Below are 27,123 nucleotides of genomic sequence, written 5' to 3'. Positions count from 1 at the left end.
GGCTCTGGGAGCCGGTTAGCGATAGCGTACGAGTGGGGCCCGAGGATCCCAGGAGAGGACCCGGGTTGCCCGATGCCAAGGTGGGCATAGAGGGGGTAAGTGCCAGGGAGGGCCTTTCCCCAGTTAGGTAGTCGCGAGGAGCAGGTAAGCTCGGGTGGCGGCTTCAGTGGTGGAGGTGCGGTGGTAGTTAGACCTGCTGCTAGGGCCACACAACCCAGCCCCGAAATTGTGCGAGGGCACGAGTGAAAATTTGTGGGAGTGAGACCCAAATTCGGAGGGCACCACAGTGTGGGTAATGGGCATTCGGGTTCTTAGAACCAGATAGTTTAAAGAGGCAGATTGGCAGGGTACGACCCCAGGCAGTTTAACAGTGTAAATGCTATTAGAGTAGTTAGGATAAGAAATCCCTTCGCACCATCCACATCCATTCACTGAGGAAGACGAGCTCCACACCGAGGCTATGTGGGCTGATTTGAGTAGTGAGACGCATCATGACGTGATGAGACATTGTGTTTGTTCCATCCCTTCCTTCCTGGGAGGGATTGGGAGACGAATTTGGAGTTAGAGGGGGGATATGGGAGACAAGACGTAGAGACGGATTGTAAATACAAGGGGGTCTAGGGTAGTGTAGCCAACGGTGGGGGGTACGGACGGCTAGGGACGAGCCTGCTCTGCTCGCCCTTCCGCGTCCCTCGCACCGCACCAGGCATGGTGGTGCCTGGTCACCTTGTTTTTCGTGTGCCACTGTGTCTTTTCCGCTTGCTTGTTGTGCCTTGTCTTCCCTCCCCGCCCCAGGACCATGTTGGAGGCCGAACTGTGCAGCATCCATTCTGCACTGTCGCACCTGTGCAGCCGAACTGTGCAGCACCTTGCTGCCAATCCTTTTGCTGCACACTTGCTACACCAGTGTAGCTGACCTGTGCAGCACTTTGCTGCCAAACACCTCTTGCTGCACCTTGTCATACTTATGGACCACAAGTCTTGTGGCCTTGCACCTCTGCTGTGCAGCATCTTGCTGCAAAATCATCTTGCACCTTCGGACCACTTGTTTCAGTGGCACTGATGCCACGCAGTTTGACCACATGGGAGTGGCCCTGCTTGGCAGTGAAAAATAAAAGCATTTTTATTATTGTGTGCTAGGGATAAAGAAGATGTGTAAGTTTAGATGGCCCTGATGCTTCAAAGGGCCTGTATGCCAGTCAGGGCCAGCCGGTTTTGTTAGCCGCACACAGAAGAAGCAAGAAGCAATATGTAAGATGCAAGCAGCAAGTGCCACATTTATGAGTGTGTTTTGTTGTGTTTTTCTCCCCTCCAATTCTTCTCTTCCTAAAGTACAGGTCCTGGGTCATAGCATTGTAAATATGAGAATGTGCCCACCGGCTATGTGTTTAGTTTGAAATTCCGGATATACTCGGGTAGTTGTGGGTGTGAAACTGTTAGATAGCTGCTCAACGCAATAGGAGGGATATATCTAGTGTTAAAAATGTCGCACACATGGGTCAGAATAAATGCCAGGGGGAATCACACCTATGTGTCACATTTAAAAGTAATGTTAAATTTTGCATGCCAGGCTCTACCGGTCGTTCCATTGGTGGGGTCGACTCGGGCCGAGTCTGGTGAGAGAGGGGTGTGGTGTTATGGTTTTGTGAATAAAGGATAACCCCCCTCGTAGGTAGATGCACCACAACATGTAGCCTCGCTGTAGTTCAGTTATTTCTTAGTAAATGTAAGCGTAGTCCTTTCCTGTGTTAGTTTTGCGTTGAGCAGGCCAGTGAGTAGGCCTCAATTGGGCTAGGATGCCATGTGCTCGGCCTGGAACAAGTCTGGCAAGGCCGAAGGGAGGAGCTGCAGGGGGAGTGGCCAGTAAGCAACGAGCCGCCAATCAGAGTTCGAGGGGAGTGGCTCACCACGGCGACGGGAGGAGGGGCATGGAACATTCGGGTAAGGCCGGGGCGGAGCCATAAAAGCCTGCCCCGGACCCCCCGCCTCAGTTGAGATGGAAGCGAGAACGCACGAGGTCAGAGGTGAGAATGAGTCAGAGATCATCAAAACTGCAGCAGAACGTGTGGATTGAACTGTTTGTAATAGCCTCGTTGTACACGAACTCTCCCCGTGCCCTGTGCCCTGCACTCTGCTGCCTGTATTAAATCGCACTTGTGAAGACGACCCATTCCAGGCAACAGACGCGCGACCTCCTTGCCTGCGCTCCCTGCACGTGCCGTGACCACCAGAGGGCCACGCCGAGCGAGCTGTCCGGAGTGGACGACGCCAGGACGCGTTTGGGAACGCGAACTTTTCCTTCCTCCTTTTTCCCCTCGTGAGTGAGTGGGCCCTTTGTCTGGGCATTAGTTAACATTGATTAAGTGCCTGCTCTGTGTCTCTTCGGATCATTGTACATTAATAATAAACCGTGTTCTTCCTCTTCAATTTGATCGTTCCCGTCCTTTCCATCCATTGGCCTAGCACCGTACGAATAGAACCGCTCGAATCGGGTTCAATAAAAGTAACGGCACGAGTCACGTGATACGCACACTGCTCGGGCGGACTCGATTAGCGTGGCTTGTGCGAGGTCCGGTCCCCATTTCCGTTGCAGCGTGGGTCAAAGGTATGTGCGGCGTCGACCCGATACCCTTTTTCACGCTTGCTGCGGAAGTGGCGATTCGGCCTCGTGGACACGAAGACCCAAGGGGGAAAAGGGGCTTAACCCCCCCTCTGTATGTCGACGGGCTTCAGGAGATCCGCAACAATATATATAGATACATTAATGTCATGTATTGTAATGTGAGTAACCGTGGAATTGCATATATATATATACTGTATATATATATATATATATATATATATATATATATATATATATATATATATATATATATATACATATATATATATATATATATACTGTATATATATATACTGTATATACACACACATATACATATATATTACTGTTACTTCTCCAAATATAAAATGTATATTCACATTAGTGAGCTATCATCCTATGACTTGCACAAAAGACGGATGGTGTCACTAGTCCTTTATGATGGAGCAATTGATTAAGTTTGCTGATGAACTACATCTAAAATTTACAAGTGCAGTATCCACATGCATTGTAAATTGCAAGAAATGAAATGTAGTGACTGTGTCAACACCATCAAGCCACTGTATTTGTTGCAATCACAAAAACACAATGCCTACCAGGTCCAGTCTTTCAACCAGTAATCACAGTCATTTCAATTTTTTTTTAAACAATTTTCGAAACTCAGAAGAGAAGAATGACAGAGGCCAATGAATCAACAAAGGAATGGAGCAAAGAGAAAACAGTGGAATGCGAAAAAAATGGATGGTCCACGTCACAAGGAAAGGATATTACAGAAGAAGGGTGAGAACAGGGCTTCAGTTGGTGTTGTAAAGCTGAGTCGTGGAAATGGGAGAGAATGAGGTGGTGGTGGACAGTGGCAGACTTGAAATCCTGTAAGGAAGAGCTCAATATGACCAACCCAGAAAGACAGTTCAACAGAAGAGAAAAGAGGGGTGTAGAAGAATTAAGGTGAGCTTTTCGTTTAGACTTGAGGGAGGTAACGCAGGAAAGGATTTCTAGTGGAACTGTGTGCAATTTTAAAGGGGAGGGTCTGTGCAAAATTGTGAGAGAGCAAGCAGAGCAAGACAAGACTACAGTATTGGAAGCAGCAGCAACAACAATTAAGAAGAAGAGGAGCAATAAAGATCGGAAGCACCAGCAACAATCCACAGTGGAGAGCCATATTCCATGAGACTTCGGATGAATGCTTTGTACAGGATTATAAGCCAAGAATGGCAGAGCAAGGATTTGGCCCTGCAGAGAATTCCGAGGCTGCAGCCATATTTGGATTTTTACCTAACGAGACCTCTGACCTATGGCGTCATAATCTAATCAGTTCATCTTTGCACCATCATACATACTTGCACCAAGTTTGACTTGGATCCCTTCAGCCGTTCTTAAGTTATCATAAAAATAATGTATCCCGCGACTTTGTCACCGGAGGCATAATAAAAAATAAAAAAGAAGCTACAAATCATCCATAAATGCAATGAATACCACAATGTGCTAAATATGCCATCAAGGCCTGTTCCAGGCAACATATGAGAACACGATTTTTTTTTTCAATCTTTGTCACTAAAGCAGTTGATGTTCATGCAATGGCCATTAGAGCTATAATCACAGTCGTCAGCACCAATCTGCAAACATACTTCAGATAAATACACAAAATCGACTATTTCCCCTCAACCTCACACCTAACCACGACATTCCATTGGAAAGTTTGGCTTTTTGGATGTTATATTACTCCACGTAACAGAAGGAAAACACCACAATGAGGTACACTGGGTTAATATCAATAACCTCCCCCACCCCTTATTCCGGAAATATATACGGTCCAAGTATAACAAGCTTGCTTTTCTTCTTGGATTAATTTTGGTGAAGGAAATGATGAAATGGAACCCGCATTTCGGGCTGACGTGAAAGCTCAGAAATAGCTCACTCGTCTTTGAGTGGTTTATCTGGGTTCGATTTCCGATTTGACTGTCGAGACGGAAAGAGATTTGACTGCGACGCAGGCCGGCCGTTGGATAAACGAGTTTCTGGTGGGCATTAGCTGTGGTGGGCATCTTGCTGGTGGGCATTAGCTCTAATCTGGCTCGGAGACCACCGGTGGGTCTATACACCCATAGGAACGTCAACGTGGTCGATGCGATGGCATAGATCCGATCAGAGAATCCACTTTTCAATGCAATCTTTCAGGGACAATAAACTGCTGCACTCCCTCCCTCCATTCCCATAAATAGACAAGGCTTCAAAAGTGACTCACATGGTGCTCTGGAATGGTCAAAATGCACATGAAACTTATTTTCAAAACAAAATGGTTTCACTCAATCATTTCTTTCCTGCATCATTTTCATATGCATTTTGTATTGCGAAAATGTATCGATGCCGGAGGATCAAACACGTACTTCATTCGTGCTCCCTGAGGTAAGGTACCAACGTATTTCCCCAGAAAAGATGAGGAACCCAGCAAATCTGCAATTTTAACAGGAACGATGGCTGCAAGAAGGAGAGTTTGAAGCACAAATGGTTGACTCATTAAAATTGCATCACATTATTCCAGTAAAAAGGAAGAAACAAAACTGTTTTTACTTGACAATGTACTTTATTACCTTTATTACCTCTTTATATTACCAAAGGTGGATGAAGGTTTTGTTTTCATCTCTGTCTGCTTGTCCGATTGTCTGTCCGTTTGTGAACAAAATATCTCAAAAAGTTGGAGACGGATTCGGACGAAATTTGGCAGAGATGTAGCGTATGTGACAAGGACGATATGATTAGATTTTGGTGAAGATCCGGATTCGGATCCGGCTAGTAGAATGTTTTAAGTGATTCTTCACCATTGGGAGATCGGGCCAAAAACGATACATAGCAGGATATCAAAAAGTTGCGGACGGATTTTGACGAAACTTGGTGGACCGGTTGGGTGTCTGACATGGACGATTCGATTCGATTTTGGTGAAGATCTGAATATCGATTCGGATATGAGAATTATTTAATTTTTAAGTGATTCTTCACCATTGGGAGATCGGGCCAAAAACGATACATAGCAGAATATCTCGTTATGGATGGATTTGGACGAAACTTGTTGGACCGGTTGTGTGTGTGACGAGGAAGAGTCGATTCCGATTTTGGTGAAGATCCGGATCCGGATCCGGCTAGTATAATTTTTTAAGTGATTCTTCACCATTGAGCGATGTGGCCAACCAGGCGGTGGTACTGGTATGCTCTCTACTGAGTGCCGTTCTAGTTTGTATCTGTGACACAAACTTCCTTAAGCAAAGACTATACAATTTGGTCAAAAGATTCGTTTTTGGTGGTAAAAATTATGAAGACGATATAGTAATAAAAAACAACTCGACAAATGCTTGACTTGCACCGATGGTTGTTACCATAGCTCTATTGAATGCGTTGCATTGGTGGGCAGGCATGCCATTGTGTAGAGAAGGCCAGCACCAATGCAAGGAAAAGGCAGAAACGGAAACCGGAGGCTCTGCAAACAAAGGAGACGTGAGATTGGTGGCCGGGAAGGGCTAAGCCCGAGTTGGAGGGGTGGGCCCTGCCCGGCGAAGGCCAAAGGAAAGGGCATTGAAAGGCTGAGGAAGTGAGGAGGTGTTTATGGTTAACAGCGACAGAGACTTTTGCAACAAGTATGAAAGATGGGAAGCATTGCAAAATGACTTTATAATGGTACCAGGTGAGATCGACACGTTGGCCCAAACACACACAATATAAAGAAACGTATTGCATGCATTCCGGCATGCCTGTTGAAAGACAAACGATGCAGACGGGGAAGTTTACGAGAATGGAAAGAGATCGTTGGGAAACTATAAGAGGAATAAGGAAACAGCACTGAGAACGGATGTTTGAAACTCCCACACTCCTTAACCTTTATCCAACATCAAACTCATAACCCAAATGGATAACATATTTCTCTCAATAGAGAGCCTACAAATACACCTCAAGTGCCATCCCTCATGCACCTCAGAGAAGCTCAAAGCAGTTTTTTCCCCATTGCAGGAGCGAGGCTCATTGCAGAGCAAGTTAGAACTGACAGTGGGACAAATATCAAGGGAATGAATGAACAGGAAAAGAGGAAAGGGAGGAGGGGGGAAAACACTGAAACTAGGAAGTAAGACGGACGGGTTAGGAAAGGTTATGGGGGTAATAAAGATAATGGGTCAAAACTGGAGATGAGAAGACATGGCTGTGCATTGTTTGTGTGAGGCCCTAGAGGCCTAGAGGGATGAGCGACAGTACAACCACTGGAATGAGAGATGAGAGCAATGTTGAAGAATAGACAAGAGATCAAAGAGAGAGCACCGACCTGCCTGTGATGTGAGAGCAACTGACCTTGTGCTTCGGCCTCCTCACAAGAGACTATAATCATTTTGAGAGCTTTAGCTTTTACAGAATCCAGGAGAGACGTTGGATGCTGGGGTGCCAGCTCACAGCAGACAGCAGTACTCCATTGAGCAATGGACAAAGGCATTGTACTCCAATTAGTTCTGATTTCCCATGGAAAGACTTGGATCGACGGAGGATGCCCAGCATTGTGCTGCTGCCTTTGGAGGACAACCTTGCGATGTGGTCGGCCCAGGAATGGTCATGGCGGAAGATGAGGCCTTGAAGTTCAATCGACTTAACCTCTTCCAGTGGATGACCAAGGAAATAGATAAGTGTGTTCGTTTGACGATGTTCCAGGATTGAAGGACATGTTCAATCTTTCAGACTAGTGTCTAATTCTCAAATCAGCAGAGAGCTGCAGCTGCTGTCTGTCTAGCAGGGGGTGGGGAGGAAGGGAAGTGTTGATACTGTATGAAACATGATGCAGAATGACACAGAATAACAAAAAAAATTGTATCCGAAGTTGAGGCTCGTCGAGGAGTTAACATAGAATGGCTTAGGATGTAGCAGAACAAAGCAGAACCTTAGTTCCTAAGCTTAGGATGTAGCAGAACACACTAAAAAGGGGGAAAACATACTAACAGTTGGGTCGAGGGAAGATTTGGTCAAATTATGGATGTGGGGAAGAATGAGGGTTAGGAGGAGACACGCAGGCTGGAAAAGATGGATAAAGCAGCAAATTCTTAGGAAGGATAAACTGAAAATTTGGAGGTGGGTGGGCTTGGGGAGGGTGAATATGGGTAGAGGAGATCAAAGTTTTAACTGGGGGATGATTTCAGTTATCAGTGAACAGCTGTCTTGAAGACCTGGAGAGAAGAACGAGATTGAAGAGAATGTTGAAGTTGGTTCCACAGGTGGGAAAAAGACAGGAATTAATGAGTTGAGGTGGGCAGTGATTTTGGCTTTTGGGAGTTTTACCAGAAGGGGGTTGATGGTGGACCACATGCTCTGCAGAAACCTTGGGGAGGGGTGGGGGGGGGGGGGGCATAGCATGGAAATAGCAGAGAGTGCATGACCAGAAAGGAGGTAGTAGAAGACAGAGAGACCACCGATCTGTCTGTGATGGCAATGTTATCGGCCCGTAGGCTTAGCTTCATCACGGGAGATTCAAATACTTAATCTTAAAGGCCTTTGTTTCCACAGCATCAAGCTGAGAAAGGTGCGAGGCAGCGGAACCAACCAGGTGTGAGGCAGGGGTATCAGAGGAGAGAGGATGCAGATGAAGGAGGTGCAGACTCCTTCAAGGTGCAGATAAAGGCTTTGTAAGTATATGAGATGCACGATGGAGGATGCTCAGTCGGCGACTGGCTTAGGATGCCAACTTAGAAGTGTGGTTTGCCCAAGAAAGATGGCTGATAGTGAGACCCAGGAGTTTGAGTGAAATTCTTCAAGAGGACTGTTAAGAAAGTAGATGGGAGAGTTTGACAGACATCCTCTTGGAAAGAGACAGAGTGAGATTGTGACATTTGTCAAGACTGAAAGACACATTCCAAGTTTGACCAGCTTGCGATTTTGTCAAGGTCTGAAGAGAAGTATGAGGCTGCAGCCTGCCTGTCTGAAGGATGTGGGATGTCACAGCAGAGGGTGGAGTCATCAGCAAATAGATAAAGAGGATTTTCCAGAGTTATAGAGATTGTTGATGAAGATTAGGAAAAGGACAGGGCCCAGAACACTGCCTTGGGGCACTCCAGCCTTGATAGGGAAAGGTGATGAAAGGATTCCGTTGAGAGCCACACGTTAGCTAAGAGAGTAGAGGAAGTCAGTAAGCCATGTGTAGAGTTGGCTTTGGATGCCATAGGTGCAGAGCTTGAGAGCAAGATGGGATGCCAGACTGTATGGAATGTTCAGGGTATGTCCAGTCAGATGACCCTGATTTCATGTCTGATACTGAGGGCTTTCATCCATTGTTGGGAGAGCAGAAGCAGCATGTCCAAGGTAGTGTGACCTGGTCTGAAACCAAATTGGTGATCCACAGGCTGTTGGAGAAAAGGAAGGATTTGATGTCAATATTGTTTGAAAAGCTCTGGAAATTTTTCGGAAAGAAGAAAGACAGACCGCATAATGCTTTGCCATACTAATGGATGAACATAAGCCATCACAACAGGTACAAAATATGTAACAATGACAAATAATTGTCCAATTTGAGAAGGGAACTTTGTGATGGGTGCAACCATGTCTATAGCCAAAGTCAACCCATCTGAGGATTACCATGCCTCAACTTCCTCTATTCGAGCTCACTATTCAATCTGTTGGATTGCTCCATCTGCCAAGTGACCTTTCCTTTCCTACTAAATTGCAGGCAACACCCTATTTTTGCCAGAATGGAATAGAGAATCATACTGCAGATTATAGATACACCTAAACTCGGAATAGAAACGTTAGCTCAGAATACCACATGTTTATGCTTTGAACTGAGTACAAACATTTATGCAATGCATACAGGAAAACCTGTATAAACGTGTGTATAAATGGCTCAAAAATTGTACTCGATGTTAAAATCAGAGGCAATCACAAAGAAACAGCTTTACAATGTGGTAGCAGCAGAATGAGCACATCACGACTATGTATGTAGATGGACGACGATGCTGGGGTTGGTGCAGTGCAGGCATTATGGGCCGCATGGCCTCCTCCTGCACCACAGTTCCTTGTGTGTATTACTCAAATTGTTCAAAACACTGTACACAAGAGCAGAGAATGGGTGACAAAATGAAAACCCATTAAAGTCCTTTAGTTAGATGCAGAGGTACCTACTTCAATATTTATAAGCAAGAGAGGAATGAGCTCATGGTGGCAGTGATAACTCACCTTCGCTTTGCGAAAGACGTCCGCCAGCTAATGGTAGCGGTTAATAATGGTTAACTGCTAGCATGGCTAATAGTCTACATTACCAATTCTAGCAGACGTGACACCCAGGTTTACGTCCCTCCAACAGACAATGCATCTTGCTATGTAATGCCCTGCCTGAGAAGCACCAAATCGACAGTTTATAGTTGGGTCAGGAATAGACCCCAGAATAGACAGCTCAAATGTGGTGTGCCACCTCTTCACCATACAGTGATTAAAATTAATAAAACACAAAAAAAAAACATGTTTTAATGACTAGCACTTATTTATTTGGCAGGATCTATTCTACAAACATTAAACAACTCATACATAAGAGACAAAAACCCTCGTTGTGGTAAAACAAGTCATGTAAAGCGAGCTCAGCAAAACAAACTGAATCTTGATACAAAGCCCTCTTCTATAATTAAATATTGGCATTAACAATAAAGGTAACGGGCACACAGACCACACAGTCATCACCACACACAACAGTCTGGAGAGGTATTTAAGGTTGATAGCACCGAGTTATCCAAAGGTCTCTGCACTGGAATCAGCCAAACAAAATAACCCCCCCCTGCCCCCCAAAAAACACAGGTAAAAACATCTGGCCATTATCAGGCATGACAATGAGGACAAATTTTTTTTCAGGCCAGGTAATAAATATTTCAATGTGCAGGTCCAAAATATTAAAAACTTTTTTTTTAAAGAAATAATAGTTTCTGAAGTGATATTAATATGAAACAACCCCCAATTCTCAATCGACAATGCACGACGTTTTTTTTTACCAACCCATTTGGATGCATAAAGGTAGAAAGCTTCCAATTTGCGCAAGTCAGAATCAAAGGAATCAAGCTTTTATCCACAGAAATACTGATCCACAATGTGCTTGGGAAACTTGGTAAAGTAAAAAATGCATCACGGTGATAATGGCATTGCGAAGCATGAGTGCATTTAGGCCATCAGGCCAAGACCAAGTATTTGAGGCCCTGGGAATCACCAAAGCATCACAACTGCATAAACAGACAAAAAAGCAGCATCTTTTCCCTTCCTGCCAAGTCGTCAGCAAAGCAATCGAGCTGCCTGAAGATGAGCCGCAAAATAAAGAGGCCATCAGTGGCAAACCAGTCGCCCAATTTGATGCCCTCGTCCTTGTCATGTTACTCACAATGGCGAATTGGCAGACATGACTCTCCTCAAAATCTCACGACAAACAGTTAAATTAGTCACTGCAGTGAATGGCCCAAGATTTCAACAAACCGTGGGGTCTGTAATAAAAGTGGATAACACAAGCTGCACGCCCATGTGTTACCTTACCGTATGACGTAGGAAAACACGTTTCTGCTTTCTGTATTTGCCCACTTACACTTACCATGCCGTTAGTTACTCCCCGGCTGCATGTACATTTAACAGCATCAAGGGTGTTCGGCACATATTGGTGAAAAACATCAATAACCACGTGCGGAGGTAGCTTTAAATAACTTGTGGCAAAACTGCTTCAATTAAAAGTTTTTTTAAAAAAGAACAGAGCACAGCAATTCCAAACAAAATAAATGGAAAGCCGATACGTGAAGGTGGTGACTGAAGGTTACAAGATATTGATTTCTGAAACATCATCAGATTTGTGCATTCAAAAAAGGAAGATGAGTCTTGCAACAACAGCATACTGCCTTTAAACAAAAATGTACAAACGATGAACTTGAAGAAGGGCAATTTGATCAAGGCCAAGTTTTCCTGCCAACAAACACAACAAAATATCGTTTAGCTTCAGCTAAATTCCCCTCACTGTATCAAATGAGACTTCCCCTCTACTGAGTACCAGCTTGCTGGGATGAATGATCACGGTGTGTACCCCGGTTTAGAATAGGTACACCGTATCCCTGCGCATCGTAAGAGGCGACTAAGGGTTGGCACCAGGAAGGGCATCCGGCCATAAAAACATTGCCTCAAACAGGGAACCATGATCGTCATGGGGCCCGCAAGGCTAACCCCCACTCTAGCGGGGAAAATGGCCTTAAAACGATCATTCATTCATTCATTCTTCAGCATCAAACAACAACAGGCATTTTAATGCCATTTCACCTGCTTCATCGGGGGTTAGCCTTTAGATTCAGCATCAATAGTCCCAATGTTACGATACCAGGTAGCAACCTTTATATCGACCTCTGATGCCAAACAGCATGCAGGGAAAGGATGCGAAAAACGGTCTATTCCCCTCACTGTATCAAATGAGACTTCCCCTCTACTGCAGATTGCATTCAATTTCCCACGTCCTGTGGACATCGTGACAAACTGCCAGTCCTTCATCAAACGCATGGAGAGACAAATAATGCACGAAGATGCCTTAGAGTGTGTGTGTGTGTGTGCATGTGCGTGTGCGTGTGTTACTTGTACCATTCCAACACAAACCACCAACCACTATGCGTGAAGGAAACAGTGGTAGCTGTGAAGCAACGCAGAGGTAGAGCGTGCAGGATCACTACACTATCTTAGCATCCAAATAATAAAATACAAAAACAAATCGAATCTGCTAAACCGTTTGCAGAAAACAAAAACAAATGTGATGCCCTCAAACAAAAACCCACGAAAAGGCGAAATTGAATTTTAACTCCGACATAGCTTCTTCAACATCCTTTGCCGCGAGTCATAATGGCGAGATAGACAGTTTCTCAGAGCCCAATTTCAAGATGTGAACACAAAATGAAATTCTACATTCCATGGAATTATTTTGAGACAACAAAGCCAATAATATTACAAGGTTATGGCCACAAGATAAAGTGCAGGCATGATTTCGCAGCGGGCACACTTTTCCCCACAGGCACACGTTGAGACGAAGTCGTTTTGCAAAAGAATAATCAATGCAGTCGCACAAATAAAATAAATCTGCAATCCCAACTCCAGTAATCTGCTAAATTAATGGAAGCGGGCAGGCTTTGGGTATATGGGATTCAAAACCTAAGACCCAAGGATTCCAGAAATCCAACTTTAAGAGCAGTTGTACTTCACGGCTTGTCTCTGTCGGTTTTAATTTCATAAGGAATGAGGGTAGCAACATAGATTTCAGCAGGGTACTTGCTTCTGATCTGTCTGCATCAGTATTTGATCCATGACAAAGTCAAATTTGTTGGAACCATTTTTCATGCCTCAAATTCCTTCCAAGTTCAAATGATGCACTTATACAATTCCCCGCAAGCAGGTTTTGGTTTGGGAAGCTGATAGAGCACAGGGACATCTGACCAATGCAAACAGAGATGATGACATCTGAGCCACAGTAGTCCTCAACGTGGAAGAGCACGCGGGGTGGGTTTGAAGCAACATTAAAATATTTAAATGAGTTCTTCTAGCTTTTTTTTCCCCAGGACAATAAGCAACTTGTTTATGCTGAAGGAGAGCTTCATTTCCCTGCAAAGCACCGAGATTAATCTTTTAGGTTACAGATATGGAGAGTCGATACGAAATGCTGCCACAAGGCCCTGATGCAATAACCTCAAGCAAACTTACACCCAAAAGCAAAATAGCCGTTAGCGATTGGCAAATTATGGAATTCCAATGTTATCACCAGAAACACTTGTGTGAGAAGGAGAGGGGAGGGTGAGTGGGTAAATGGAGAAAATAGTTGCTGAAAATACAAATAGCTGAAAATACAAAGAATGTTGCATTGGAACGTTGTCTTCATGATTTTGTATTATACTGCCCAAGCATCGTCGGCAATTATTGAAGCTAAGGTCAAACAAACTATTTATCTTAAAAGAGCTTGGTACACTACATAGGGGAGAATTCTTTTTTTTTTTACTATGATGGAAAATAATTCTAGACAATTATTGCTCTGTTCAGTCCGCAACCCTCCGCCACAATCATCTATCTATCACCAGCCATCCCTCTCCACATAATCCTCACATATCCAACTGCAGTTTACCCCTTTTTCTCCTGCTTCACTCTTTCAACAGATCGGCTCTCTTCAGAAGTCTATATTCCTCCATCCGCACCAGGTGCCCTGCCCACTTTAGCCGGCTCGTTAACAACCTAAAGCTCATCTGCACACCGATTTACTCCCTCAGTTCATACATCCTCCTTCTATCCACCCTCGTTACTCCCACAAACCTCCTGATCTAGTTCTTCTCACAGACGGTCTCTGTTGTTGCTGCTCTATCAATACCACCATCTCCAGATCGTGTAGGTATGCCAGCGATACACAACACCTCAAGATTTTCCCTTTCAACTGCCTCAATATCTTCCTGTCCACCATCAAACCATCCGCTTTCCTCCATGCATTCATACCCATTTATTTCCTCCTCCGTATTTCTGCCTCTGAACTACCACTAATGGGCACCATTCCACCTAGGTACATAAATGTACGTTCCATCTTGCCTTATCTCCTCCCCCTCAAAGCTGATGTTCAATTTATTTCTCTGCTGTCCAACTCACAGTCTTCTCCAGGCTCATCTTCAGTCCATGTTTCCCAAATACCTCCTTTCCACTCCTCCAGTGATTCTTGCACCTCCTGCTCGCTCTCCGCTACTATCACCAGATCATCTGCATATAGTCGCTTCCTGAGAATATCTTTCATGCTCACCTTCCTGCTGATTAGTTCCATCACCATAAGGAGCATTACTGGGCTAGGTGTACTTTCCTGCCTCCAACTGATGCCAAAACAGAAAACCTGTGACATTCCAGATCTAACCAACCTCTTTCCTTAATTCCCTTGTACATATCTTATACCATCCTAACTTTTGCTTCTAGCACTCCCATCCATCTCAACATCGATATCACCATCTCTCTTGGGCCAAGGCATAAGCCTTCTCAAGGTCCACAAAGCAAGTGCTATTTCCCCTTGCATTTTGTGTCCTCCCATCCAGAATCCTCTCGAGGAGCTTCATCACATGACTTGGAAGCATGATTCCTCGGTACTTCCCCAGATCTTGCACACCTCCCTTCATTTTCCATAATCGGTACAATTACACAAATCCACTACTCCTAGAGAATCTTACCCACATTCATACATATATTCAACAACCAGTGTAGCTTTGGCTGCATGCTTCAGGTCATTGTCATGCTGAAAGGTGAACTTCCATCCAAATTTCAGCTTTATTTTATTTTTTTATGTTGGAGGCTCCAGGCACGGACTGTATAGCCCTCATTGAGGCCGGGCCTTAAATAAAAGAGAAGAAAAGTGTATGATGAAAAGTGTATGGTGTTTATTTGCGAGAAAGAGATATTGAAGCTTGCCCGGTAGCTGTAGTTTGAGCGAGACAGTAAGACCAGCAATCCTGACACGGAGTGTAAGATGGTTCTGGGCACCACTTTAACGCTCCTAAGTAGGTCTACAACCTACTGCCTAAAAAAGGGCAGCAGGTTTTCCTCTAGGATTTCTCTGTATTTTGCTCCATCCATTTTTCCTTTCAATCCTGTCAAGTGCCCCAGTCCCTGTTGATGAGAAAAATTCCCATAACATGATGCTGCCACCACCATGCTGCACAGTAGGGATAGTGGTCGTTGGGTGATGTGGCTTGCACCAAACGTGACTTTTTGCATTTAGGCCAAAAAGTTCCATCTTGGTTTTGTCAGACCACAAAACTTATTGCCACATGACTTTAGAATCTCCAGAGTGTTTTTTTGCATACCTCAAAGGGGACGAAAGGTGGGCTTTTTTGAGCAATTGCTTCCTTATTTCCACCCTACAGTACAGGGCAGACTTGTGGAGTGCTTGGGATATTGTTGTCACATGCACACAGTGACCAGTCTTTGCCATAAAGGCCTGTGCCTCTTTCAAAGTTACCATTGGCCTCTTGGTGGCCTCTCTGATCAGTCTCCTCCTTGCTTGGTCATCCAGTTTGGAGGGTCGGCCTGATCTAGGCAGGGTCTTGGTGGTACCAAACACTTTCCACTTCTTAATGATTGTCTTGACTGTGCTCCAAGGGATATTCAAGGCCTTTGAAATATTTTTATACCCATCCCCTGATCTGGGCCTTTCCACAACTTTATCCCTGAGGAATTTTGAAAGCTCCTTGGTGCTCATGGTTGAGTCTTTGCTGTGAAATGCACTACCCAGCAGAGGAAATCTACAGGAACGGCTGATTTTATTCTGAAATAATCAGAATCACTACAATTTAACACAGGTGGAGGCCAAATAACTTGGTGTGTGATTTTGAAGGTGATTGGTTACACCTGAGCTAATTTACAATTGCTATTATAAGGGGGGTGGACACTTATCCATCCAAGATATTCTAGTTTTGTATTTTTACTTGATTTTCTGAAATTTTTAGAATTCGTTTTTCACTTGGAAGTTGTGGGTTACGATGTGTAAATAAAGGTGGAAAAAGTCTGATTTAATGCAATGTATTTCCAGGCTATAAGGCAACAAAATGTGAAAATTCTGAAAGGGGGTGTAGACTTTCTATAGGCATTGTACCTGGGATCATTCCAATTGCACTGAGCCATGGACTAGCACTCAAGCATTAGGCCTATGGCCTGCCGATCTGTGCTGCTTCATGGAATGGCAGCACATGATTGTAATTGAGGTGGAGTCACACCAGCTGCCCAGCCAATGGCTGGTGGGGTGGAGTCAGGGCAGCTGAAAACCGAGCGATGTATATTAATAATATGTGATATTTTCGAAGTTCAAAAAGGACATAACTCCGAAAAATTTCGGAAACATTCCGACACTCAAACTTGTTCTGTAACTTATCATAATAAAGCCATGTACCAAGTTTCAGTTGAATATGTTAAAGGGTATGGAAACAAGACCGATAGTCTAACAGCGGTATAGCCAGGCTTGTTTGATACTTTTGTTGAAGAGGATAGTATGATCTGGGCGTGGATACCAGTTAGCAAATAATGTAAGTATTTAAAAATTTGACTTCAGGCATGGACAGGCGGTTCGTGAATGACTCGGGTAAAAACCGGCGAATGGCAAAGAATGAACCAATAAATTCCACATTCCTGTGCCACCTTCAGTCGAACGTCAGGCATTGACAGCACGTTCTCTCGATTTTCATTCCAAACGGCATCATTCAACATTCTAATTACAAATTAATACTATGGTATTAATATATCAAAATCTAATGTTCAATCACGATTGTATCGAGATATCAAACCAGCGAACCGTCATCATCTGTTCACTTCCGGATCCGGGAGCAAAGTCCATGTAGATTATAACTGTATTGACGAATTTCTAAAACCTTCTACCTACCTTACGATACCTGCTGGGACCACAAAACGTTCCACAGAAGGTTATGATATTTCTTTTCAGTAAAATATGCAAGTGTAATGGTTACAAAATGTGTCCTCCCTCGTCATGTGATCAGATCCTCAGCTCTGATTGGTGTACGTTTGTGGGGACATACGGACAGACAAAGGCTGTTCTAGATGGCATTGCCCTATGGGCTACATCATAAAAGGTACAGAAAATCACAGGTGGGACAGACAGACAGACAGACAGAGAGCAAACCTATAGTCCCTTCTGGGTGGGGGACTAAAATAAACTGGATGAGCTCGTTTCTTGATAGTTCATAAGCGTGTTCAAGAAACCATGTGAACGAGCTGGGCTTGAGGGGCATCCGTAAAGCATAGGTGGAAAAGACCGATTGAACAATGTCTACGGGGCACGGGCCCTAGAATTGTGAATATTGTATTTTATCACATTCAAAGACAGTGCAGCAGTCAGGTGTTTCCTCCTGTCTGAGGATTCTGCAGGGCCGCCAGCATGCAAATAAAGCATGCAAGCAATTCCCCAGCACTACGACGCCATGGATCTTTTTTTTTCATCAATGTTTCGTAAACAAAAAAAAGACGAGAATGTGACTTGTGTAATAAACAAGCCGAATGTTTAATCTCGCAACGTGGCTGCTGGTGCCCACACCCCCATCTCGTCAGTTGGCCACCCTCGAGATATGCAGTCGGTCTGTTCCCTTAATCCAACGGTCACTTTTGCAAATGCAACGATCCGGCTTCCAGCGAATTGTAGGATTCGACCTTCCCTCCACTCTCACCACCCATTGCCACTCCCTCCCCCATTCACATGATCCATGCTGAAGAAAAGGTATTAGAACGTTCCACCAAACGATGCAGGTGGGAAGATAAATGCCATGCTCGGCGGAGCACAACAAACGACCAAACAAACGTCATTTTGGAATGCCCAGCCCAAGATAAATTGTTTTTTTTTGGAAATGACAACTGCGGGTATGTGATTTAGGAAGACAGCCCGCTCATTATAGTTATTTTGAAAGCAGTTTTGAAAGGTCGTGCCATAATTAACAGTTGTATCTGTTGTGCACAAGTGTATGAAGCCGCATCACACGACTCTTTAAATAGCAGGAAAAAATGGCATTTAAATTGGCTACCAGCAGCGTTTGGTGCAACAACCGCAGCATACCAAGAAGAAGCAGCTTGACTTCTCGTGCAGCCTTCTCCCCATCCTCACGCAGGTTGCGATCGATAACCTTGGACCGCTCCGCCGCCGCCTTGTCCTCGGCGCTCATGGTGCAGCCCATGGTGTGCTGGTGATGAATCCAGGCTGCTTCGAATCTGGCTGCCAAAACACCAACATTAGGGCATGTGAAGCTTTCTCAACGACTTATTCGTAAACATATAGATGAAGGTACTCAAGCGGGCCTGAAAGGTGTCCCTTTCCTGCTCTGTTGCAGAAGAATCAACCGGTTCAATTGTTCCGCAACGATTCTGTACTCTATGCACTGCCAAAAACATACTTCGGGATTCCTTTACTAAGTTATTGTTGCTATGGATATATATTTGTTACATCTTAAAAGGCAATATGCCTACAGGCCTCTAGTTTGGCCTAAATATATGATATGAGCAAAGAAAATGTGCCCAATCTCGTCAGTTCTCCAAAGCCAAGCAGAGTTGAGCACAGTTCGAGCGAGGTTGTGGGACCCACACCAAAATGCGGGTATTACAAGGTGAGGGAAGGCTAAAGTGCTCAGTTGGTAGTGTGCTCACCTCAATACCCTGTGAAAATGAATACGACTAAAACCGCCATCCTGGTAGGGTGCTGCCGGAGTGCATTTCAGGGAGACCGACCTTTAGATGGGAACGCAAGGCCGACGATCACATCTGCATTTAGGTTGTGGACAACAAAGTTCACGAAGCATCTCTCTCGAAAAAAAGGTAGGCCACTGTGTGCCAGTACTCTAGCTGAGAGTTAATGAAATAACGATTATGGATGTGAGGTTACATAAAGTTTAAAAAAAATTGAATCGACAATTCGAATAGGGTCATTTACACCACATCTTCCGACGCCACTTGGGACCAGGCAAGACTGCGTGAGGCTGTGTTCACAACCAACCCCATTGGTCATGGGCGGGACAAAGAGTGGTGAGAGTCACCCACTCAAATACTAGGGACATTGCGGCCGATTCAGGCTGCGTAGGAGCAGCCGTTCAACGTCATCACAGCAACGTTCTCACACGACTTGATTTTGCAGAGGAAGGAGAAAAAGGGCAGACATTCCAGAGACTGCACAGGCAAAGACTGCGTCAGTGCAGCAAACCATGCAAGTGTAGCAATTGCTTTGTTCTGGCTGGAAGAGTCCGTACAGCATCAGTTAAACAGTGCGTGACGTCACATGTCAAAGATCCGTGCAAGGTACTATTTATTGGTGGCTGGGCATGGAGTGAAAGCCAAACGCACTTTCACAGCCACTGCGGACCCGGTCCAAAGTCGCCTCCAAGATATGGCGTACAGGAGCCTAATGGGCTATCATTGGGGAAACAGCACAGACATGTTCCACCAAATAACCCCCTTCTGTGTCTACATTTTGTTGTATAACCTTGAAATAGGGACTCAAAATAAGCCAGCCTTTGATACTTATTTAAAGAATTATATATATATATATATATATATATATATATATATATATATATATATATATATATATATATATATATATATATATACATATATAGTTTGCAAATCATCACACAGTGAACATCCACCCTTCTCTAAACTTGGGATTCTCACAAAAGCATGAAACTAAATGTCATCCCACAATAGCTGTTTATTACGCTGAATATTTGTCATATCTTCGACCCAAACATTTATGGTCCTTCATTTGGAAGGAGGACAAATGGCAGTTTATAAACGTGAAAAGGCATCTCGATTTACCTCTTCCTTCCCCTCTTTACTTTGAACTCTCACCTCGCCATTCTATCATATCTATCTCTCTCACCCTTAAAGATAAACCCAAATGAATTTTTTTCTGAAAAAAAAACATTGAAAATCATTAATCACTGTCTAATTTGAAGGAAATAAAAATTTGAAGTTTTTTTGCGAACTACAAAGTTCTGACAAAGCCTTAAAGTGTCGATTTTCGCCAGTGACGTCGCACTCAGAATGCCAACCTTGAATCAAATAACGACTAACATAGAGAAACAGTATATTTTGAGCTCGGATTCCTATATTTATTCCACCGTCATGAGCAACTCTGAAGGATCTCAGTATGTTGAACCTGATCAGTGGGATTTTGAAGAAACTATCGGACACAAAATTAGTGATGGAAATGCTTTCGGGGGAATTATGGAGCCGTATCGTTTCGAGCCTTATGTGAGAGATTCAAATGAACATGGTGGCAATAGAGGTGTTTGTGAAGATGAAAAAAGCCAGTCGGTTGTATGTTCACTACAGATTGGTAGGTTTTGTTTTTTCCATTCAATTGGCGGTTTATAAGGGATTTTTGTATTAACTAGTGAGATACCCGTGCTACACACGGGTAGGAGGCCAGAAGCAAACAGGCAATGCAGATACGGCGAATGCTAAAGCATGAAACCAATAAATTCCACATTCCTGTAACACCCTCAGTCGCACGTCAGTCATGGACAGCAAGTTCGTAAACGACTTCCATGAAAAATGTACCCGTACGCCAACAAACGGGTACGTTCACGTATAGAAACATCGATTGTGGGACCGTGGTGAATCTGCATATGGCGATCCGCGAATTTCACGTTTAGAAAATAGAAAGCATCACGGCATGTCATCATTTACTTGAACTCGATATCTCTTTTTTCATTCCAAACAACATAATTACAATCACAAATTAATCACAAAATAAACTTTTATCAACATTGTTAATGTTTCCTTCATTGTAAAAACTACCAAGTCAACAGTTAAAAGGATTTTGAGCCGATAGGTGTTACGGCCTCGGAAATATCGATAGAGACAGCGATCCGTTAGCGTATACACCGCCCCAATAGCTATGTGGAATTCTCTCATGTAGAGATTAAACTGACATCGTTAGAACTTTGGCCGAGGTCATTATTTACTTTTAATGATGTTTATATACGAATCAAAAGGAAGATAATTGGTCTTGGGTCGTCCTTTCCGCATATCTCGTGGGATTGTGAGTTGGAGAGACGACATGATGGCGGGGAGGGGGTTGGCATTCTCTCAAGCAGGGATTCAACCCATGTCCTTATATAAGGTCTTTGTCCGAGGTCACCGAGTCCGATCGGTGCAGCTGTGCAGCGATCGGTGCAGCCGTTTGTGCAGCACCCGGGAAAATAACGTTATGCGGGAGTCCAAACCTGGAAATGCTGGAGGGCAAAGCTGAAATTGGAAAAACAATATAGCCTATTTTACTCCAGGAGATCCCAGGATTACCTACCCGAAAATTCGTTGCGGTCGGTTCAGCCGTTTTTGCAGTACCTTCGAACGGATGGACAGACAGACAAACGGACGGACATTTGGTGAATTATAGTAAGATTGATTGTATTAATTGATAAATCAGTTATATTACTCCAGAAGAAATACAGCACGACACAGCACGGACAAGACACAACATTGACAGTTTGGACACGGAATAGCACGGCACGGACATGGCATGGACACCGACCACCCAGGCACACTCGGACACCACCCACAAAATGAGCAACAAAGGCGTTGTCCCACCGTCACAGGCAGACCGGATGTCCTGTATGTTACAGGATCGTCCGTTTCATACTTTCCTGGGATGCCTTTTGTGTCTGTGGTCGTACAGTGTCGTGTCCATGCTGTGTCGTGCCATGTCTACGCAGTGTCGATGTCCCGCCCGAGTGGAGGGGTGAGTGGTGCTGGGAGAGGGGGGAGGTGAGATCGGTCGTCGGCAGGCCAGCACAGGTGTTTAATCCACCACTAAAATCGCCCATGCACATGTGCTAGTAGCTGGATAGAGACGGTGTTACAGTTTCGAACAACGGCTGTTTCTTCTGCTTAATTGTTTGGATGGCTTCCTCCCAAATCGTGGTGGATAACCACAAGATCTAAAGCCATCTTTGTTGTTTCATAACAGTGCTCTGCAAAATGTTCCGAGCACAAAAGCAAACATTTTGCAGGCCCGATCCACACCCGGGTATTTCAGACAAACCACGTCCAATTTCTGGCAAACTTGGAGTCTTTCGGCCATTAGTGTAGTAGGAAACCATCTTGGTTTGTATTACTACAACCATCAAGAAGGCATCTGTGGAAATGTAACTCATTGATTGGGAATGGTAACTCATTGATTAGGGCTGGTAACGAAGCAGATAGACGATTTCGTAAATGAAGTCAGGAATGTGCATGAACATGGTAATCTCTTGTCCACCTGGTCACAGCCCCAGGCTGGAGCACCCCCCTATTGTTTGGTAAATGGAACTCGCAGCAGGAGGGGAGGGAGCTGGTGCCAGTGAGATGAGCTGAGTAAGCAGCGGAGAAGGGATTACGATTTCAGCGGACAGAGGATTAAATGAAGTGTGCCGATATAAACAGGAGGGACTTTGAGCCAAGAGAGCACTCATCCTCAGAAGCCCTGCACGACGGAATGAACGCGTACCACGAGTTCGGCGCTGCAGCCGAACAAGAAGGACTATGCGGATAGAGTTAACCTGGTCCATTGAGTTAAACGATATTATTTGGTAATGGAATGAAGTGAATAACCAGTTAATAATAAAGTCATGACCTTTTGTAAACCCTGTTTCCGACCATTGGCGTCTTGAGTCTCACTCACCACTTCCACTACAATATGGAGGCACCGCTGAGATCAATTGGACACATACAAGACCTTTAAAGGTGAGTGTGTCTTGTTTTTGTCCAGTATGATTTACGAACTTGGGAATAGTTATGTTGTATATACATGGAGGATTTGGTGTGTGGGCTTCTCCACGCACAATTGGTGCAGGAGAGCCCTCAGAAGGAAGATATAGATGAGGCCTTTTGGCTCCGGTGATGTGCTCGCGACACAGAGATCCATTTGAGTTGGTCTAGGGTGCTGGGTAGTGGATCACAAAGAACCATTGCTGAGCTGGTACTCCCGGGTGCTGTGGCTACTACCCAAAGAACCATTTTTTGTATGATTAAGATGTAACGATCTTAACGATCGTCCGAGGTAACGTCCTACAAAATGTCTGCTCGTTCTTTTTCCTTTGAGTCGTAATCCTGTTGAAATCTCATTTACAAAAGCGGAAGTTAGTACGCCGGGGAATGATCGAGGTCCTTGATGGCAAATCAGGAATAGTGAATAAGCGGACAAAGTCACGGATGGAACGTTTTAAACGATTGTAGCTATTATTCGTGTTTTTTCTCATGATTTCTGTAAAATACGTATTTTTTCTGCGCTGTGTAATTCTTCTGACACGCGCCACTGATGTGCGCGAAGCGAACGAATGTCTGCCTGCATTCGCCTGTGTGATTGAGACTGCGTCTTTGCGAAGATTAGTGCATAGTCACACGAATACGCTGGTTATTAAGGGCCTTGCTGTGAACTGGGAGCGGATGGCCCGTGAGTGCACCATGAGACCATCTGCCTCCAAGTCGTGTAAGGCCGGTACACTCGTTTACACACCCGTACACGTGTAAAGTAGTTTACACTTGTTTTTTTTTTGCACTTGCTCAAAGCACGCGACTTGCTCGGCGTGCGACAGGGACCTGGGAAATGGAGTTATATTTATATATATATATATTTTACCTCATTCCAATTTATGGTATTGCGACAAAACGGCTTATATCTTTGGAACGACAGGTCCACAGAATGTTTTTTAGATAAATTAAACGAAATTGTGTAGGACCAAAGCCGTGGGTACAAGGTTTCCCGCCATTTTCTAAAACACCTAAAACTCGTTCGATCAACAAATAAATTCATGACAGACAACCCCATCTCATACCGGTCCAGAATTATTATGAAAGATGGCGATTGGATGAAAATTGCATCAAATTTTGTCCAGGTCCATCACTAAGCCTTTGAGACATGCTTCACGGTTGAATGAAAGACAATAATTAAGTGCTTTTGTGGAAAAGCATTGGCAGACCACCCAATGTCACCACTTTCATGAGCTCAGAGAAATAATAATTCCAAATTCCACTCTGATGGCTCAATGGAAATCGGCAGCAGAATGAAAATCAACAGACAATGGAACAGCTAGCGACGAGTGTTTGTGAGTAACAACCACCCTCTGGTCGAGGCTCATAGCAAAAGTGATACTTATTGATTCGGCACGCTTACAATAGATATTAATGGCGAAGGTTGTGGTTGGTTCGATTTTGCGAAATGAACGTTCTTTGAACAAGTTAAATGGAAAAATAATGAAAAAGTATATAATTGTTTACTCTCTGAAACTGGGTATTGTATAGAACTCTGGGTATAGTTCTCAAATCACTCTGGGTTGTGCCTTGAAGAATGAATTGGAGTTGTGACAAGGTATAGACAGATGGGAGGTTGCGATGCTGGTACTGTGGATTCTATGAGACAAAGTACAGACAAATTTTGTTTCACTTCTAAAAAGATTTGTGGACAAAAGTGGGTGTAAGGATGTAAGGATGTAAGGATGTAACGATGTGAGGTAATATTGAGTTATGGAATTAATTGCTTTCAACAATGCAAAGGGTGACAAGATATGGGATTTTAATGGGATTTTAATGGGATAAATATAGAAGATGTTTGTTTTTGTCAAGAGAAAGTGACAATTGGCGGAGAAGTCACAGAGGCCGGGTTTTGGGCCTTTGACAGCAGAGAAATTGAGTTTTGACAGCAAAAGACTTCCAAATAATGGTTGTGGCAAACAGTGACTTCTGGGATGACAGGGGTGTGGGGTATTTGGCATCGCCAGACTAGCTTATTGGTTTAGGAATGTTTAGAGGTCATTGCAATGTGATAATTACTTGTGATCATTTGTTGTTGGAACATTTTGGGAACATTCAAAGTTGGGTTTTGCTAACGTTTCCACAACGTCGCCCCAACGTTTCACTTTCGTTGTTGCAACGTTTTGCTCCAACGTTTTGGGAACATTCAAATGTTGGGTTTTGCTAACGTTTCCACAACGTCGCTACAACGTTTCACTTTCGTTGTTGCAACGTTTTGCTCCAACGTTTTGGGAACATTCAAATGTTGGGTTTTGCTAACGTTTCCACAACGTCGCCACAACGTTTCACTTTCGTTGTTGCAACGTTTTGCTCCAACGTTTTGGGAACATTCAAATGTTGGGTTTTGCTAACGTTTCCACAACGTCACCACAACGTTTCACTTTCGTTGTTGCAACGTTTTGCTCCAACGTTTTGGGAACATTCAAATGTTGGGTTTTGCTAACGTTTCCACAACGTCGCTACAACGTTTCACTTTCGTTGTTGCAACGTTTTGCTCCAACGTTTTGGGAACATTCAAATGTTGGGTTTTGCTAACGTTTCCACAACGTCGCCACAACGTTTCACTTTCGTTGTTGCAACGTTTTGCTCCAACGTTTTGGGAACATTCAAATGTTGGGTTTTGCTAACGTTTCCACAACGTCACCACAACGTTTCACTTTCGTTGTTGCAACATTTTGCTCCAACGTTTTGGGAACATTCAAATGTTGGGTTTTGCTAACGTTTCCACAACGTCGCTACAACGTTTCACTTTCGTTGTTGCAACGTTTTGCTCCAACGTTTTGGGAACATTCAAATGTTAGGTTTTGCTAACGTTTCCACAACGTCGCCACAACGTTTCACTTTCGTTGTTGCAACGTTTTGCTCCAACGTTTTGGGAACATTCAAATGTTGGGTTTTGCTAACGTTTCCACAACGTCGCTACAACGTTTCACTTTCGTTGTTGCAACGTTTTGCTCCAACGTTTTGGGAACATTCAAATGTTGGGTTTTGCTGACGTGTCCACAACGTCGCTACAACGTTTCACTTTCGTTGTTGCAACGTTTTGCTCCAACGTTTTGGGGACACTCAAATGTTAAGTAAATCGGATAAGAATTCACGAGTTATTTAATTATTAGCGATTAATGAAGTACTTATTTAATTAATTACATTTCTTATTACATTACAGTAATTACATTACAGTAATTACCTGAGGTAATTACAGTAATTACAGTTCCGGTAATTACAGTAATTACAGTAATCATCTATCTATAATTCCAGTAATCTCTGTGTGTATGTGTGTGTGTATGTGTGTGTGTATGTGTGTGTATGTGTATGTGTGTGTGTCTGTGTGTTTGTCTGTGACCGCTGTTTCTCGACAACCACGGGTCCGATATACTTGAAACTTGCCAGGTATATTGCTGGCAATATAGTGCCTTTTCAATATAGTGCCATCCACACGAGGATGTGCCTTTTCAAGGTTTGAAATTAATCGGACAAGTGGTTCCCAAGGTATGGTCACCGTACTCGCAAGCCGTTCGCTTTGGCTTTGCGAATGAACCAAACCATTTCATGTAAATAGAGGGGGGGGTTCTACCGTACTCGCAAGCCGTTCGCTTTGGCTTTGCGAATGGACCAAACCATTTCATGTAAATAGAGGGGGGGGGTTCTGTGGTCGTTACTGGCACGTGGTTTCAAAGTTTTTTTTTTGTTGTTGTTGTTTGCACGCATGTTTTTTTGCACCCACGTACGGGCACGCCCTAGTTACAGTAATTGCAGTAATCTTATTACAGTAATTACATTACATTAACTCAGGCACCTTTTGAGTAAGGAAGCTGATATTTGGACATGACACTGACCAAGTGATGTGGCTGTCAAGGAAAATTTTGATTTATTGATTAATCATTTAATAAATTAACTCGTTGATTTATAAATGACTTATTTAATTAAAATTCCTCAGAGATACATCTTCGGATGAGATACTTGCAGATTGGTTATGCTATGAGCCAATTGATTAAGGAAAATATTTTGTGATGGCCATATTGGCAATTTCGTGGCCATATTCGTGGCAACTCAGTTAGTGCCACTGCACCTTTAAAATGCATCCCTGCGTTCATTTTTCGATCGATTGAGTTGAAATTTTGAACAATCGGATCTGGACTGTCGTTGTTAACGACTCTAGCACGCACCCGTCCAATCAGGATGGAGCGGTATGGTCCCCGGATTATCACTGCCCGCAG

At 43.9% G+C, this 27,123-nt stretch overlaps 1 protein-coding gene across 2 annotated transcripts in view; it reads right to left on the bottom strand.

Moving 5' to 3' along the window:
- LOC137425027 (guanine nucleotide-binding protein G(i) subunit alpha-1) overlaps nucleotides 1–27,123 on the bottom strand; it is a 232,545-nt gene that overhangs the window by 191,429 nt on the left and 13,993 nt on the right. The window contains exon 2 of one of the 2 annotated variants that reach the window (XM_068113031.1): nucleotides 18,180–18,331. In XM_068113031.1, the coding sequence (XP_067969132.1) occupies nucleotides 18,180–18,297 (118 nt within the window). In that variant the 5' untranslated portion in view covers nucleotides 18,298–18,331. Of the gene's footprint in view, nucleotides 1–18,179; nucleotides 18,336–27,123 lie in introns of both variants that reach the window. The other variant, XM_068113030.1, reaches the window with a different exon arrangement.

The sequence above is a fragment of the Myxine glutinosa genome, chromosome 4, assembly GCF_964187855.1.
Source record: "Myxine glutinosa chromosome 4, kmMyxGlut1.1, whole genome shotgun sequence".
Taxonomy (NCBI): Eukaryota; Metazoa; Chordata; class Myxini; order Myxiniformes; family Myxinidae; genus Myxine; species Myxine glutinosa.
Note: the sequence above shows the minus strand (reverse complement) of the source record. Positions and strands in the feature narration are given on the sequence as shown.